Here is a 17161-nt window from a genome sequence, read left to right as displayed (position 1 = left end):
CGCCTCCCGCTCCCCGCCCCGCGCGGCCTGAGTCAGGCGGCTGGAACGTGACAGCGCCTGGCTGCGGGTGGGCGGCTAGGGCAGCGGCTCCCCGGGCCCCGGGCGCGCAGGGCTGTGCAGGGCTGTGCGCTCCGGGACCCCGTGCCATCCTGCTGGGGGCCTGGGGCCCCGGGGAGGACCTGGAGCCTCTGCTGGAGGGACCACCCCGAGCCAGGTGTCTGCCCGAGTGCCTGCCGCAGCCAGGGCTGATGAGACACCAGAGCCCGTGCCCCCCGGTGGGGTGGTGAGGGCACACAGGCGCTCCCAGCCACCCCCTCCAGGGGCCAGGCCTAAGGGCAGCCAAGGAGCTCCACCTAATTCTTAGCCACCAGCGAAAGTGAGGTATTTGGTAAAGATCTCAACTCACTCGTGTTTGATAACTCCAGGGGAGCGGACGTGTGGGTTCCCTTGACACCCCTGTCCAGGTGCTGCCCTAACAGCCTCCGCCCAGCACTTCTCACTCAGTGGGACTTGCCTTCGCAGGTGAGGGCCTGGGGGCTCAGGCACCTTGAGGACCTTGTCTCTGGGCGGCGCCTACCCAGGGGGCGCCTGCAGGGGGCGCTGAGAGGGTACTGGATCCAGCCGCACCCCCCACACACACACTCCCACCCCCCACACCCCCACCCCCACCCCTGTGGCAGGGATGGTGGCACATTCCTGACCAAACCTCTTTAGGGTGGATCTTTTTTTTTTTTTAATTTTTATTTATTTATGATAGTCACACAGAGAGAAAGAGAGAGGCAGAGACATAGGCAGAGGGAGAAGCAGGCCCCATGCACCGGGAGCCCGACGTGGGACTAGATCCCGGGTCTCCAGGATCATGCCCTGGGCCAAAGGCAGGCGCCAAACCACTGCGCCACCCAGGGATCCCCTTTAGGGTGGATCTGTGAGAGCACCTCAGCCCCCAGCCACCTTTCACAGCCCAACCAGTGCCAAGCACCCCTTGCATGGTTTTGTCCCCTGTCGTCCCCAAGCCCAGCCCAATGCCAACACAGAGCCCAAAGTAATCTCAAAAAAGGTGTCAGAGCCACACAGGGCATGTCCACTCAGGGTCAGGTCCAGGGGCCCGGCTGGCCTGGCCTTTCTGACAATCGACCAGAGCCACCGAGAGAGTAGGGTGGCTATCTGGGCCCCCACGCTGAAGCCTAAGAGAAGGGGCTCTCAGCTCCTCAGCCTAGCTGGAGGCCAGGGGTCTGTCTCACCTCACCAGACTATGAAGCTTGGGCTGAGAGGAGGGCAGAGCCATTAGTTATCCCAAGAGGGGCTGTGGAAACCCTATGAGTCAGGCTTCTGCAGAGCACCCTGGGGAGGCTGGACTGGCCACCCCCAAATTCAGGCTGCCTCACCTCAGCCCTGGCAGCCCCGCCCTACCCCGGGTGGCCCCAGGTGCCCTGACTCACGTTCTGCCACCTAGCCTAATTGCCACTTTCCTGGGCGTCATTCTGGAAGCGCTGGTCAGAGACCAGGTGTCCTTCCCACCTTTTGTGTCCCTGCATGAAGGCTTGAGACACTAAGTGATGTCCCACCAGGCTGAGAACTCACTGGGGAGGGGCTCAACCCTAGGTGGGGTGGGAAGAGAGTGGGGATACACGTGCAAAGTAGAGAAGAGGGGAGGAGGGGATGGGGAGGAGTATCTGGGGTTTTACTGGAACCCAGACTTGGGAGGCTCAGAACCCACCTCCTCACCCCACTGGGCCATCCAACTGAGCCCCAGTGGCCGGTCCCTTGAGGAAAGCCCTTCGCTGCCCTGGACAGGGCAAGGGAGTCAAGGGGACAGACCTTGGCCCACGTGGTTGGGCTGTGCACATGGCTGGTGCCTTGGGGACTCTGGGATACAGTCAGTAAACACAGAGCACAGCTTCAGGTGGTGGCATCCCAGCTTTATTCTCATGGCCCTTGCATCCCAGCTATGGGTCAGAGATGGGCCCAGGTCACCTTCCCCGGTGAATGGTCCTTGGCTCCCCGCCCAGACCAGACAGGGGACTCTCTTGGCCACTTCTGCCCGTCTCCTTCCGCTGGGGGGTCACCCAGAGATGGCCTCCTCAGTGAGGGCCTCATGGGAGAGCCAGAGCCCTGGCGAGGAGCTGCTTGTGGGGGCCAGCCGTCCCCTCTGTCCACAGGCTTATCCCAGCTCCATCTCAGGGCCCCAGGGCAGGCCTTGGAGGAGCTGGGGGCCCAGGCCTCCTTGCCCACAGAGGGGCTCCAAGTGGCCCGGATCCCCGCATTCCTAGGCTGCCGGGGGCCCCGATTGGGACTCCAGTGGTGAGAAGATCCCAAGCCCAAGCCCCCAGTCCACATGGTATCACTGACTGAGGGAAGGGGCGAGAGGGTGTTTCTCCGGCTCCTGTACCTCGAGGCCTGAAGGGAAAGGCACAGCTCAGGCCTGCTCCCTTGGAGCTCCCAGCATTCCAGGCAGCCTCCAGGGCCCCCCACCTTCTACACCACCACCGCCCCTGACTGCCACTTGCAGCTCCTCTCTGGCGTCTCCCTCCTCACTCCAACTGCCAGTCCTTGAACTGGCCAGGCCTTTGCTTCGGCTGTTCCCTCTGCCTGGAATGTTCTTCCCCAGGTTATGTCCACAGTCCAAACCTTTGCTGCAACTTTACCTCCTCTCTGAAGACTACCCTGAGCACGGTAGTTAAAATTGCAACCTGCCCCACCCAGCACTCCTGACTTCCTTCCCCACTGCACGCTGTCTCTCCCAGAGCACTGCCATCTCCTAACATTCTGGGGCTGGCAAGGGCCATCTTGCTGCACAGGGCAGGACTGAGCACTTGGGGTGCAGCTGATCTGAACTTCTCTGTGCTTGAGTGTAAAATAGCCATTGGACTCAAGGACGTAGCAGGAAAAAAAATAATATAAACTACTTCATTAATAAAGATGACTGACTTAATTAATTAATTAAAATATCTCATTGGTGACTTTCCACACTGACTACACATGGAAATAGTAATAGTTCAGGTATAATGGGATAAATAAAATATGTTATTAAAATTAATTTTACCTCTTTACATTTCTGATGAGGCTACTAGAAATTCCAAACTACACACGTAGCTCACATATTTCTACTGGACAGGGCCGTTGTAGATAATTATTATTTTTGTGCATATTGTTTACTGTCTGCCTTCCAAACCAGAATGTCCCCTGCTGCTTCTTCAGCTGCATCCCCTGCTGTATCCCTAACACATCCCTGGATACTGAGTAAAGCCTCATTGTCAAGTTTATGAGTGGATGAACCAGGGGCCCTGGGCACGGCAAATACCCTCACTCACCCTCTCCATTGGCATCTGCTTGGTTTTCAGATAGGGTCTCAATGGAGCCATCCCATCCCACGCCTGGTCCTAAGGGATGCACAAGGCAGCCAATGGGCCATGGGGACCAGGGGCAGGCCTTGTGGGAGACCCAAGGGACAGGAGGGAAGCTCCATTGGCCAAGGAGCTGGTGGGTTCCAGGGAGCTGAGGAGCAAACAGGAGCAGGGATCCTTGTCTCTCACCTTTGTCATGGGATGTGGGTGCACCCAGGGGGCCTGGCCTACGCTGTCGGAATCGCTGCCGGGGGGTATCCCCGGGGCTGAATGACTCAGAGCTTCGCCCCACAGGGAATCGTGAGCTGAGTTTCCGCCGCTGCCCCCCTGCCAGGGTCTCATCCCGCAGGCAGAGGGAGCTCTGGGCCCGGCGCATAGGTGCTGGTGAGGGGGACCCTGAAAGAGGCATAGGCATAGGCATAGGGTGTGGAGCAGTACAGAAAGGGCCTGGGCAGAGTGGAGGGGCCGGCAGGGTGAAGCTGCCAAGGAGCACGGAGAGGAGGCTGCAGAGCCAGAAGTAAAGTCTGGGTGAAGGAGGGCGGGGACAGGAGGAGGGCCTATGCTGGCTCTGACACTAACTCACTGTGTGACCTTGAGCAAGGAATGTCCCCTCCCTGGGACTCGGCTTCCTCATCTGCTGACTGGGATAAATGACCTCTCACTAAAATCTTCTGCTGCTCTGAGGTCCTAGACGCCGCTGTGGATGGGTGGGACTGGGTGGGTGGCAGCGCAGGCAGGAAAGAGGTCCCAGCTGAGAGGGTTGTGGCAGGGATGCAGGGCAAGGAACCACAAGAAGCATCTGGGCGGGGTGGGGTTGCAGCGGGAAGGCCAATGGGGGTACATGTGCAAGCCACACAAGATGAAGATAGAGGCCAGAGGTGTTGACAAGTACCAGCATGGGGATAGGAGATGTGGGGTAGGGACCATCCTGGTCACCCGACCCCCAGACCCACCTGTCCTATCTGCCTCCCTGCCCTCGGAGAGCTCCGCCTCAGGGGGGCCCCCCAGGCTCTCAGGGCTGCCAGCCCCATCGGCCCCCAGGCGTGGGCCCCCATGGGGGCCCCCCTCCCGCCGGGGCCGCATCAGCCTCTTCACCTTGTCTGCCAACCAGCTGCCCTTCCTGGGGGCAAGAGGGCATAAGAGGGAGTAAGGCCAGGGAGGAAGGAGGGACAAGAGGGCCACGCTGGGGATGGCAAAGGCCATGCAAACCCTCACTGGGGCCTGGAGAGGGCAGGGCAGGGGCAGGGGCAGAGGTTGAAAGGATTCCCTGGCTCTGGGGGTGGAGGAGGGCCCCTCACTTGGTCCGGGGCAGGGGCCCAGGCTCCAGTACTCGGTACTGGTCCATGATCTTCTCCACCAGCTTCTGCTTCTCACGGCGCAATGCGTTAAGCTGGTCCCTGAGAGCAGGAGGAGGGGGCAGGCGGGCATGAGGCCAGGCAGGAGCAAGGCTCAGGTGCTAGGAGGCACCCACCACTCCAACCCTGCTGGTTGTTAACACCCCCGTGTGCTCCAGTGAGGGTTGCCAAAGTGCTGCTATCCTGAGCCCTAGGTGGTCAGCTCCAGCCCTTTCTCCCAGGATCTCCCGGGGCCTCTCCCCAGGAGCAGCCAGAGAGGTCTCCAGGCCCCACTCCAGCTTCCAGCAGCCAAGCAGGGCCCACCCACCACCCTGCTCACAGGTACTCGCGCTGCTCCCGGTGTAGGTGGTCTCGGCTCTCCAGGCTGCGCTCCAGGAGCTCCCGGTTCTCCCGGCTCAGCGCCTGCACCTCAGCCAACAGCTGCCGGTTCTCCTCTTCCTGAGCGCTCCGGAGCTCTGTCAACAGCTGGAGGTGGGGAGCAGGCAGGAGAGCAGGTGGGGGATTTAATGGGGCACAGAGTGGCATCCTCGCACTCCCCCACCCTCTCCCCACCCCCAGCCAGCCACCACCCATCCTTCAGCACACCTCGCACTGCGTGGTCAGCCGGCAGGCGCTCAGGTCCAGCTGCTGGTTGGATTCACGCAGTCTCTGGCTCTGCACCTCCAGCTGTGCCCGCTCCAGCTCCAGCCGCGCCAGCCGGCCCCGCAGCTCCCCACGTTCTCCCTGCAGCTCCCCCCGCTCCCGCGACACCTCTGCCAGCAGCATCTGAGCCCTGCAGAGTCCAGAAGAGATGCTCTCCAAAGGCACTCCACCCCCCGCCCCCCCGACCATAAGGGCCAGAAGAGCCACGCTGGGGGAGAAGTGGCAAAACAGGACCCCACAGGGATGGGGAATAACTCACCACCAACCCACTTCACAGATGGGAACCCTGAGACCTGGCCTTAGAGGGGTGGGGCCATGCCAGAGCTTGTACCTCTCATGCTCGCTCTGCAGCCTCCGCAGCTCCTCCTCCAGTCCGCGCTGCCGATGCCCATCCTGCATCAGGCGTTCCCGCTCTGCCAGCAGGGCCACCTCCTGCGCCTCCACATTGGCCCTCTGGGCCTGCAGCTGCTCATGCCTGGGATACACAGGGACTGAGAGGGCTGCAGACACCTGCAGCTGGGGCAAGCGGGCGGCTGGACTATGTGGACCTAGGGATCTGCCCTCTCCTAAGCACCAGCCTCCAAACAAAGCCATTGGGCAGAATGCCAGGCAAAGTGTCAACTCTCCCAGTGATGAACCAGCCTCTGGGTGAGCTCACCCCGGAGGCCAGCCCCACGTGGGGCCCCGGCACCAGAGGTGGCTGTGTCCAGGGGTGGTGCTTCCCTTCCAGGGGGCGGAGGGTGTCAGACCCACCAAGGGAGTCTGCTGCGCGCAGGCAGGGGCTGCTTGGGAAAGAAGCCAGGGAGTCCGGGGGGAGGCTCACCGGCCCTGCAGCTCCCGATGGGCCAGCTCCAGCGCCCGCATGTTAGCCTTGAGATCGCGGTGCCGGACCAGGAGTCCCTCCAGCTCGGCCTCCTGCCGCCGCTGCAGCTGTGCCAGTGCCTCATGATCCCGCAGCAGAGCCTGCTGCTGCCCCCGGGTCTCCTCCTGGGACTGCCGTGCCACCCGCACCTCCTCCTCCAGCACCCCCAGCTTCCTGTGCAGCTCCTGGCCCTGCATCTCCAGCACAGACTTCTCAGCCTAGGACACAGGAGGAGGTGCACTCTCAGGCCAGAGAGTGGCCAGGGGGTAACAGACACAGGGCAAAAGGCCAGGGGCAAGGCAGAGGAGTCAGACAGAGGATTCAGTGGAGGAGGCTGAAGGCTGGAGCGGCAGCGACAGAGGGCAGAAAGCAGGGGCAGAGGGTGGGGACTAGAGCACAAATAGGGCGGCCAGCTGGGAGCTTGGGCAGAGCAAAGAGCAAGGAAAGGTGGAAAGGGGGCATGAGATAGGGCAGGGGACAGGGCACCTAGGCTGCCACCCACCTGCAGGCGGCTGCTGTACTCCTGCGCACGCTGGCTCTGCAGCAGGAGCTCCTGGGCACGCCCCTGCAGGCTTCCCAGCTGCCCCTCCAGATGCTGCAGCTGCCCCTGCAGAGCCACCTTCTCGGCCACCAGTGTTGCATTCTGGCCCGAAGAGAGAGGGGTTAGCAGGGGCCAGGCCCCTGGGGCCACCTCCTCCCAAGGCCCACCAAGGTCGACACTCACACTGCGCTCTACCTCGATGAGCCGCCCACTCTGGGCCCGTAGGGTCCTGGGCTCAGCGTGCCCCTCTGGCCCCAGCCCCTCCGGGCCCTGGCGTAGCTGCAAGGAGAGGCCTCGGGAGGTCAAGCAGGGGTGCAGGGGCCACCTCAGGATGGTGCAGGGACCTAACCCAGGGGACCCTCACCCCTTTGGCAGCACTTAACAATGCCCCCATCCCTCTGTCACTGGGTCCCACACTCCTGTGCTCCTGGCTCCCAAAGATCCACCTTCACTCTCCATCCATCCTGCTCTGCATCATTCAGTTCTGCCCCAGCCGCTTTCTCCTGCACAGAACACTCTTTGCACCCTGCTCTTCTTCCTCTGGGCCCCAATTTCAATGCCACTTCCCCCAAACAAACCTAGGGCACTGCTGGGTGCCCACCGTCCCCTGATCCCCTGTGTTACAGTGGCCCATTTTCTTTCCTGGTCTTGGGCCCCACCAACCAAGCTCATGCACAGCAGCGGCCTCAGAAACGATTGTCGGCTTAGGACGACGGCAGTAACTGAGCTCACTAGGAAGTGGTGAGGCCCAAGAGAGACACAGCCATCACCTCAGAGCAGAGCCATTGAGTTCCATCCGTTTGAGGAATGAGGAAAACCAGCCCCCTCGGAGACTGCAGCCTGGGCAGAGTCAACCTGACTCCCAGCACAGGGGTGCTCTCCAAGAGGCCCCAAGATGGGGCACAAGGCAAGCGACTGGCCAAAACCAGATGGGGGCTGGCGGGAGGGGGATGCGAGCGCACACAGCCCTGGACATCTGTAGGCAGGATGCAGGAAGAGGTGGCATGAGGCACCCAGGGGCCTGCGAGCCTCACCTGGACCAGCTCCTCCTCCAGCTGCAGGGCCCTGGTCTTGAGCTCCCTCAGGGCTTCCTCCTTGCTGATGGCTGCCGCCTTCAGCTCTGTTTCCAGCTGCTGCTCCAGGCCCTGGTACCTGCCGGGAGAAGTGTTAGCACCAGCCCCTCCCCAAGCCCTGCTGGGCCTGGCTCTGCCCCTTGGGGAACACCCCACCTCTGGTGCTGGAACTCTTGTTCCCGCAGAAATTCCTGTCGTTCCAGAGCCGCCTGCTCCAGCTCACTCTGCAGGTGTTCCAGCCGTGCCCCCAGCTCCCGGCCCCGCACCATCGCCTTCTCTAGCTCCTAAGGGCAGACACAGGGGGCTCAGAGCCAGAAGGGAAGACCACCATCCTCACCAGGGAGAGGGTTGGGGAGTGGGGGGCAGGGGAGGCCCAGATACCAAGGCCTGAGAGTCTGTCCTTCCTCTGTCACTCTAGGCATATATCTTTTTCTTTCTTTTTTTTTTTTTAAAGTAGGCTCTCAGGACCCTGAAATCAAGTCATATACTCTACTGATTGAGGGAGCCAGGGGCCACCACCACCACTACCCTGCCCCCAGGCAAATATCTTTAACCCTTTGGGTCTCTACTCCCCTATCTGTACAATGGGAGCAAAGCCTGGCCGCCACCTTGCAGAGTGACCACGAAAGAGCTAGGATCAGAAGCCTGGCATTGGGTGAGGGAGGCCCCTGGTCCAGGAGGGCAAAAGACGCCAGGCAAGCATCTTTACCTCTCTGAGCCCATAGTTCCTAGTGCGCCCAGTGGCAGCTAGACGCGCCCTACGTCCTGAGGCCACACTGGCCATGTGAGGGAAAGAGGGGCTTGGAAGCGGCAGATCTGAAAAGTGCCCTGGCCACAGGAGGATGGCTGCAGAAGGCAGGAACCTGGTGAAAGTCAGGCCCAACCACAGTGCAGACTGAGGGGGCAGGGAGAGATGCTATGGGCTAGGCCAGACATCCTGTGGCGGTTGGGCCGCACCATTGCGGAAGGGGGCAGGAGGCCCAGTCCACATGTGGGGCTCAGAAGAAGATAGGTCAAACCATTCTGAGGCGCAGGGGTCCTGGCAGAATGAAACCACAAGGAAGGGCCAGCTCTGACTAGCCGTCAACTAAATCCTTTCTCTGGACACCAGGTGGACAACCTTTGCTCTGATCTCCCCGGTTTTGCAACCGCATCAAGTCTGCCCAGGGCCACTATGCTTCTGGAGACCCTTGTCCACTCTCACTTAAAACTACAAGTCCCATGAGGCCCTGCGGCCTCTCACCCGCCTCCATCAGAGCCCAAGGACTAAGGGTAGGAAGATCAGTGGTAGAGATGCAGAGATTTGAACCTCTGGCCAGAACCCCTGAGCTGGCCCCCTCCAGGCCCTGGCCCTAGCCCTCAGTGCCCCGTCCTCACTGCACCTCCTGCCCTCCCCCCAGCCCACGTGGACAAGTCCTGGCTCCTGGTTCCCTGAGCTCCCTGGGCTAGCCACCTCTTTCAGCACCACACCCAGGTATCACCAGGAACTGCTCTGTCCAGGAAATCTCACAAAATTCCCCTTTGTCCTCAGGCACTTCCACCCACTCGGTTCCTCGGAACACACCCTGTCCTCATCTGCACCTCACCCTACCCTCACCTGCGCGGTCCACCTGCCTGCATTTCCACTCCACAGCTCTACATTCATTATCCCACGGGATCCTATAAGGCAGGTCATTTGTATTCCAGTTTTCCAGGAGATGCAGACAGGTTAAGTAACTCAGCCCTAACCACACAGTGGGTCAGTTGGCCAGGGATCTGGGCTAGAAGACACGATCTCTTGTCGCATCCTACACAGTGGACCCCAAAGATGGCCTCTCCATGTTACCGTCCCGCCCACACGCCCACACCCCTGTTCTCCCATGCCCCAGGCCTGCCTGGCCCAAGGAAGGCCTAACCCCGGGTCACCCCATCAGTGTGTTCCCCACTCCTCTCCGCCTGAGGGGGCTCTCAGGAAATTACTCCTTCTCTCTGAATTTCGGTGTCCTCATCTGAACAGTAGGGATGAGACTGGAAACTGTACTCATTTGGAAGATTCAATTCCTCATCTGCAGCACACTCTCCCCCAAAGCACAGGCCTGCTGGCCGGAACATCCTTCCCATTGCCTCCTAGTCTCCTTTGCTTCTCCTGGGGGGCCTCTCAACATTAGTACCTACTACTCCGCTTCCCTTCAACGTTCCGCTGGGTTTAAAGTCATTGCCCTCATGTAAGGTCACTGAGGTCATTTTCTGCCCAAAAACAGCTGCAACTCCTTCTTTAGCTTGAAAGGAAGATGGGGTCCTGCCCAGTAGGAACCCTAGTGAATCCTCTGCCTAGCCTCCCTCTGCTTCCCACATCATACCACACACACACACACACACACACACACACACACACAGTCACACCTATGCCTCCTCCTGGCTCACTGCCATTCTCTCTCTCCTCCAGAAAGCCTTCCCTGACATGACCCAGCCTGAGTCTACTGTGCTTCCTGGACTTCCCACAGCTCCCTGCATAGTCCTGTCTCCACCCCAGACTGTGAGAGCCTCCCCTAGGACCGGCATACTGAGTGCCTGGTACAGTCCCTGGCACCAAGGAGATCCCTGTCAACATGCCTCAGTGCATGGATGACGGCATGTCCAGGTCTCTTTCCTCCATCCCCCATCCCAGCCCCAGGCAGCTGCACCTGCCATCTGGACCACTGACACTGCCTCCTGATGGCCCCAGGCTCCCCTGCACACCAAGGGGACCCTCCTCAAACCCAGCCTCATGCAGGTTTGCCCACATACTTGGGTGGCTTTGGAGATAGAGTACTGACACTTGCAAAGCTGGCCCAGAACATCTGTCTGGCCCTGTTCTCCCACCACCCAGGCCCCTAAGCATTGTTAATGCCTTCAAGTCTCTGCACATGCTGTTCCCTCTGAATGAAATGGTTTTCCCACCTAATGGAATCTTGCCCATTCCTCAGAACCTTCTCCAAAGCCTCCTTGCCCCCACCCTGGCACAAGCTCCCTCTGCCATGGACTCCTGCACACTTTGTTCTTTTTTTTTTTTTTAGTAATATATTTTTTAAGATTTTATTTATTCATTCATGAGAGACAGAGAGAGAGAGAGGCAGAGACACAGGCAGAGGGAGAAGCAGGCTCCATACAGGGAGCCCGATGTGGGACTCAATCCCGGGTCTCCAGGATCACGCCCTGGGCTGAAGGTGGCGCTAAACCGCTGAGCCACCCAAGGATCCCCTGTTCTTAATAATCAACATGTCTCAGGGCACCTGGGTGGCTCAGTTAACCATCTGACTCTTGATTTCAGCTCAGATTGTGAGATTGAGCTCCATGTCCGGCTCCGAGCTAGGTGTGGAATCTGTCTGGGATTCACTCTCTCCCTCTCTCTCTGCCCCTCCCCGGCAAATAAAAATAAATAAATAAGTATTTTTTAAAAATAAATAATTAAAAAATAATAATAATAAAATAAAAAATAAATAATAAATAATTGACATGCCTTGAGCCTTTGCCCAGCATGAACTAGGCTCATCGCACAGTTACCTCCCTTGATCTTCCAAAAGACCCACTGAGACAGCGGTGAATAGTGTCCCCGTTTTATGGAAGGAGGAACAGGGTAGAGGTGAGTCGGCGACCAGTCAGAGAGCCAGGAGCAGCACCCAAGCAGTCTGGCTCCACATCCATACTCTTATCCCCATCCTGCCAGAGGGAGGGGACACCTGCGCTGTGTCCCAGGCCAAGCACCTTTCCTTGTAGGGGTGCATTTCCCCTTTCTATTCCCAGCCACAGCTAGGTGTTGAGCATCCCGAGGCTACTGATGGGATTAATACCCCAAACCCCAGCAGCTGACCAGAGCCCCATTGCCTATCCTGGGCTGTGAGCCACAACATACCTCCCTGAGGGCCTGCCTCTCCCTCTCAGCCTCCTGCTGGTGCCGGCGATCCTGGCTCTCCAGCTCTTGCAGCTGCTCCTCAGCTGTCTCAGCCCGGGCCCGGAGTCTGGGTGCCTCGCGCTCCCACTGTCTCCGCTCTCGGCCTGCGGCTGCCAGGGCCTCTGCCAGTGCCTCTCGTTCCTGAGACGCAGCCTCCAGCTCCCGGCCTGCTGCCTCTACTGCCTCCCGCAGCCGAGCCTGTTCCCGGGCCTGGGCCTCCACCTCCCTGTGGGCCTCGGCTTCTGTCTTCCGTGCCTGAGCCAGCTCCTCAGAGAGGCGGGCAGCCTCCATGCCTCGGGCCTCCAGCCTCCGGGCCTGGGCCTCTAGCTCTGCCCGAAGTGCCTCAGCCTCTCTCCTGAGCTGTGCCACCTCCTCCCTCAGGGCCTCTTGCTCTGGGACTCCACCAGACGAGATCTCCCCTGAGATTGGCCCCTGCCAGGTCTGTGCCTCCAGAGCCCCCTCAGACTCCTGCGGTGGATTTTGCTGGGCTGGGTCACCAATCATCCCCTCCAGCTTCTGTTCATCCCCTCTGGCATCTCTCTGCCCTTTGGGTAGTTCCAGCCCTTGGCCTGGGGTCTCCTGCTCCTCCAGTTGCACACGTAGGCTGAGCTCTGGGGGTCCAGGCTTGCTTGCAGGGCCCTCCCGGGCTTTGGGCCCTGACTCTCCAGCCTCTCCTCCCAACAGCTCGGCCTGAATTTCCAGCCCTGGACCTTGAAGCAAGACCACAGAGGTGGGAATCTGGAGAAGGGCTCCATGGCCAGCATTCTCTGGGCACTTCTGTGTTGCTACAGTGGGGCCTGATTCCTGGAGCGTCAAGTCTGAGGTCTGGGGGGCCATGACAGCCAGCTGGAGGGGCCTCTCTATCACCCGCAGGTCTAAATCAGAAGCCTGGGGATGCACAGCTAATCTCTCAAGGGCGGAGTCTGATACCGGGGGAGCCGGGTCTGAGGCCTGGGTGCCTTCATCCCCCACCTGGACAGCCAAACCCTGGGGGCCCAGGTCTGAGGCCAGACAAGTCTGAGGAGCCCCATCCAGCTCTGCAACCAAGGAGTCCTCGCTCTGCTCCTCCAGCAGGGGGCGCTGAGGGTACATGAGAGGAATGGTCAAGCCCAGAGGGGGAGGCAAGGAAGGACCAGCTAGGATGGTTAGGGGAGGGGACTCACCTGGCCCCCAGGCTGCCTTTGTAGCAACTGTAGCAGACCCCGAAGCTCCCGATTCTCCCTCTCCAGGATCTGCAGCCGCCCAGCCTCTGCCTCTCTCACTTCATCATGAAGTGAGGGAGCTGCTCCTGGCACGGATGCTGGGACATGTGAGATGAGGTTAGGACCCCTCCTTACCCTTTGCAATGATCCCTGGCTCCTCCCATACACCCCTAGACACCCCTTCCCCAACACCTTGGGAAGAAGATGAAGTCAGAAGCCATTCCCAGCAGAGTTGTAGGAAAGCACAGGCAGCCAGCCCCACATCCCCAGCCCCTCTATTGGGGCCCTACTCACCCTCCGGAGGAAAGCCCAGAGGTGGTTCCAGGCTCCGCTGAAGCTCCAGCTCCAGCTCCACATTCTCCTCTGCCAGCTGGTCCACCTGATGCCGCAGAGTGTCCAGCTCCTGGGGGAAGGGCAGGGTCAGACAAGCCTTCCCCACCAGGCCAGGCTAATGTGTGGCCTAGATTGCCAGGAGAAGCAAGGAGCCAGGGATCACAGCGATCGTTAGAGAACCCTAGGGGACCATTGAGGTCACCAGGGTCACAGATGACAGAGTGACAGGTGGGTGGTCCACTCAATCTCACCGCATGGGCCTCGCCCAAACGGGTCCGCAGCAGCAGATTCTCACGCTGAGTTTCATGCAACCTAGCACAGCGCTCTTGAGCAGCCTCCAGCTGCTCCTCCAGAAGCGCCTTGGAGGCTTCCAGAGCCCCGGAGAGCACCCGTTCCTCCTGGTGGGGGAGCAGAGACAATAGGTGATGCGATTGAAGCTGCCCTCAAACACTCCAGGGCCACAGACCCTGCCTTTTCTCCCACATCTGACCCTGCACCCCAGTGCTCTCTGGGCCCCACCTCTCCCTCCCTCCTGCCCCTCCCACTACAGGGTGTATCCAGGTACCACTTCCCTAGCACCTGGCCCTGCCCCCTCCTGTGTCGGCCCTGCCCCTTCTCTCCAAGAACTCCCACGCCAGGAGGCATCCGTCTAGGACCCGTCGCAAAGAGCTCTCCAGACAGTTCCTCACCCGCACTCGGCCCCACCCTCCTCTCCAGGACCTGCCCTGATCTACCGCCCCCACATCCCCCTCCATCTGCCCCATTCTGCAGAGGGCCTCTCCCCAGACACCACGTCACCCCTTTCTCCTAGCCGTCACCCATTTCTTCTAGCCGATGCTGTTCTGTCCACCAGACCTTGCCCTCTCGCCTCTAGGTCCAAAATCGCTCCCTGCCTGGCCCTCCCAATCCCCAGCAGGCCCCGCCCCCGGGCCCTGCCTCGGGCCCCGCCCCCGCCTCACCTCCAGCTGGCTTTTGCAGGCCTCCGCCACCTGTAGCCGCTCGCGACAGCGTCGCAGCTCCTCCTGCAGGCGGAGCAAGCGACCGGCCCGCTCCCGCAAGGCCTCCACCTCCTCGCGGTACAGTTCGGCCCGCTTGGCCTGTCCCGACAGCACCTGGGCCTGAGCCAGATGGTGCGGAGCTGGGAACGGCCAGCCGCGGGCCACCGGGATTAGGGAGGGGAAGGTGCCCAGGGAGGGGGGGACGGCAGGCGACGGGACAGAGGAGGCGTGGGGAGAGAGCTAGGGAATGCGACAGCGGAGAGGGACATCTGAGCGCACCTCCTGGCGGAGCCTTCGGATCTCGGCCTCCAAGTCCTGCACCTCCGCCTGGGAGTCGAGCAGCAGCTCGGCCTTCTCCTCCCTGGAGAGAAGGGACGCTAGAGGGGTGTGGGGACCCAGAACCCCAGGCCCGATCCCACCCACCTCCATCCGCTCCCTCCGGGCCCACTTCCCAGCCTGGGGTACTCACAGCTCTTGCCTCAGGCGACGCAGCTGGGCCTTGGTGTTGGCCAGCTGCAGGGCCAGGTGGTGTGCTGGGCCCTCGGGGGGACTCCTGGCAGGAGCCTCTGGCAACAAGGGGGCTGGCTCTCTCTCCAGCAGCAGTTCAGCCAGACGCTGTGAGAATCCAAGGGTCAGAAGCCAGAAAATAACCCATCCCGTGTCCCCCAGTCACCACAAGCCAAATCTGGTTCTTGCAGTTCTGCTGGTCCAAGACCCTCAATTCCCAACCCCAACTCTCCCTCCCACATATCTGGCTCCCCACAGTCCTCCTGTTCCTCCACCTGGGTCACAATACCTCCTACCTGGGCCCCCATATCACGCTCCCGTGCCAGCCTTAACAAAGCCCCCATCAGGTTCCGGAACAGCATCTCCAGCTCTGGCGGCTCCAGATCCCCAGGCTCAGGCCCAGCCAGCGCCAGCACCCCACCTGCCCCAGGCTGGGTCACCTGGGCGGGTAGGGAGAGCCCTTTCAGCCCAAGAAGGTGAGGGGCAAGGTGCCCCCAGGTGGCAGGCCCAGGCTATCAACCAAATACCTCCTGGATGGCAGCAGCCAGCTCACTCTGGACCTCAAGACCGAGGCCCTGGATGTGTCGGATGAAGAGTTCCCGGTGCTCACACTGCAGGGAGACAGGGCGGACATGCTGGCACAGGAGTCTCCCACCTCTTGGGCCAAACCTGGACCCTACCCTCCCTCCCCTGCTCACCTGCACTGACGCCCCCAGCAACAGCCGGAGGATGCCTTCCAACTCCTCCACCGCCTCCTCTGCGGAGCACAGGCCACAAAAAGTTAGGGGTGGGGTGAGGGGATAGAAGCAGGAAGGGGTGGTAGGAGAAAGCACCTGAAAAGGGGTCAGACTCCAATGTCTGGAAGTCTGGGGGCGGCGACAGGATCAGCAGCTGCAGCTCCTCCTGGGGACAGAGGAGACAGGAGGTAGAGGGGGGACCTCCTGGCAAGGACCTCCAAACCCAGCCTCCCCTTCCGAAACCCCTCACCTGGTAGAAGTCCCTCAGCCTGACCCACAGGTGGTTCAAGTTTCGCACCCGCCTGGCTGCAGGACCATCACAGCCCCTGGCCATCCGAGGTCCCCCTCGAGAACTAGGAGCTCTATGGGCACAGAGGGCTAGGTGTGGGGGAGGGGGGCAGCAATCGAGATCTGCCTCCCCCTACCAGGCTCCACCCAGCAGCCTTCAATCTCCTCCCAGCAACCTGTGCGGGGAGGGTCCACCTCAGACCCCTAGGCTGGCCCCTGGCTTCTTACATGATGCCCAGCACCCGGAGGAGCAAGGCCCCATCGCTGAGATGCAAGAGCTTCTTCTCCGGGCAAAAGGGCCCCTCTCCTTCCTCATCCTCTTCCCCCTCGGGCTCCGCGGCCTCTCCCACCAGGCTGGCCAGTCCTAGTGCCTGTGGGGAGCCAAGACAGGTCTGCCAGTCAGATTCAGAACTCTGCTACCAGCAGAGTGACTCTGGAGCCCCTCCGACCTGCCCCCTGAGCACAATTGCAGCTTCCTCCTTACCCTTTCCCTTCCTTCCCCTTGGCCCCTGGGTCTAGACTCCTTCTCCTGCCCCACAGCTACCTAGACCTCTCCGGCCCCACATCTGAGCCCACCACCCCTGCCCTCAGCACCTCCACCCCCAACTGCGGACCTGCTCCAAACCCAGCACCAGCCCCTCTCTGCTGCTCACTTCCCTCCCCCAGGCCCCTCCCACCTGCCCCCTCACCCAGGTGGCCAGGCTCCCACTCAGGAAGTCTTTGAGTCTGGGCCCCTTGCCCCCATCCATGACAGGGTCAGGGTGTTGGTCGTGCTGTGGCAGCTACACCTGCCCTGAGAGGAAGAGGAAGTCCCCTGGCCGGGGATCCCAGACCCAGCCACAGACACATTATGCAGCTTCCTCCTTCCGGGAGCAGGCGGGCCCCTACACCCCCAGAGTTCTGCCTCAGCTCTCACCTCACCACCCCACATCCTCCCAGCATCTCCAAAGGGCTGGCACAGAGGTGAGCAGGGGAAGGTGAGGTCTGGACCACCCAGGAGTGCCACCCACAGCTCTCCTGGCACAGGGATCAGGGATCAATGGCAGGTAAGACCTCGACCTCTCTGGAAATTTGAAACTTGAGATGGCCTCGGGTGGTGAGTCTGGGTGTCCACACCTGCATCTTCTGATTTGCCCGGCTTTGCTTGCCCCCAACCACCCCTGCCCCATATTTCTCAAACTCACCCAAGCTACACTTCCAACCTGGGAAACCTGTGGCAGATGCTGCCACAAGCTGCCAACAAGTCTCTGACCCCCAGCCAGGCGTGAGCCCCTCTCCTGTACCCCACCCTCCCTCATTCTCTCTGCACACTGGACTGAGACAGGACGTCCGGGACCCAGTCATGTGACCTCACGGGCCTCAGTTTCCC

General features: G+C 60.9%; 1 protein-coding gene across 5 annotated transcripts; it reads right to left on the bottom strand.

Moving 5' to 3' along the window:
- Positions 1-1898: 1898 nt before the first annotated feature.
- Positions 1899-16631, bottom strand: CCDC88B (coiled-coil domain containing 88B). 5 transcript variants are annotated; one of them, XM_072758311.1, is made up of 28 exons: positions 16482-16630; positions 16021-16163; positions 15755-15866; positions 15601-15670; positions 15466-15524; positions 15295-15378; positions 15064-15207; positions 14730-14875; positions 14540-14621; positions 14222-14380; positions 13514-13660; positions 13224-13332; positions 12891-13027; positions 11689-12807; positions 7974-8101; positions 7779-7896; positions 6928-7023; positions 6706-6846; positions 6165-6421; positions 5673-5816; positions 5285-5471; positions 5019-5164; positions 4643-4741; positions 4298-4464; positions 3928-4041; positions 3534-3740; positions 3312-3380; positions 1899-2397 (listed from the first exon to the last, which is right to left on the bottom strand). In XM_072758311.1, the coding sequence occupies exons 1-28, from the start codon at positions 16539-16541 to the stop codon at positions 2342-2344; spliced, it is 4500 nt and encodes a 1499-aa protein (XP_072614412.1). In that variant the 5' UTR covers positions 16542-16630; the 3' UTR covers positions 1899-2341. The 5 variants fall into 5 exon arrangements, 4 of the variants coding, with proteins under 4 accessions (XP_072614412.1, XP_072614413.1, XP_072614414.1 ...); XM_072758312.1 differs by having other exon boundaries at positions 6940-7023; XM_072758313.1 differs by lacking the exon at positions 6928-7023 and having other exon boundaries at positions 16482-16631.
- Between the last annotated feature and the right edge of the window lie 530 nt (positions 16632-17161).

The sequence above is a fragment of the Vulpes vulpes genome, chromosome 5 (assembly GCF_048418805.1).
Source record: "Vulpes vulpes isolate BD-2025 chromosome 5, VulVul3, whole genome shotgun sequence".
In the NCBI taxonomy this organism is placed as follows: Eukaryota; Metazoa; Chordata; class Mammalia; order Carnivora; family Canidae; genus Vulpes; species Vulpes vulpes.
This window is presented reverse-complemented; position numbering and strand designations above follow the sequence as displayed.

Bases quoted from the DNA above. Each gene is read 5' to 3' on its own strand.
- CCDC88B (XM_072758311.1), bottom strand. From the start codon at position 16,541: ATGGATGGGGGCAAGGGGCCCAGACTCAAAGACTTCCTGAGTGGGAGC. The intron at 15,379-15,465 runs GTGAGCAGGGGA...GTCTCCCTGCAG, and splicing joins TGCTGGGGGCGTCAGTGCAG to TGTGAGCACCGGGAACTCTT. The intron at 14,381-14,539 runs GTGCGCTCAGAT...CATCTGGCTCAG, and splicing joins TCCGAAGGCTCCGCCAGGAG to GCCCAGGTGCTGTCGGGACA.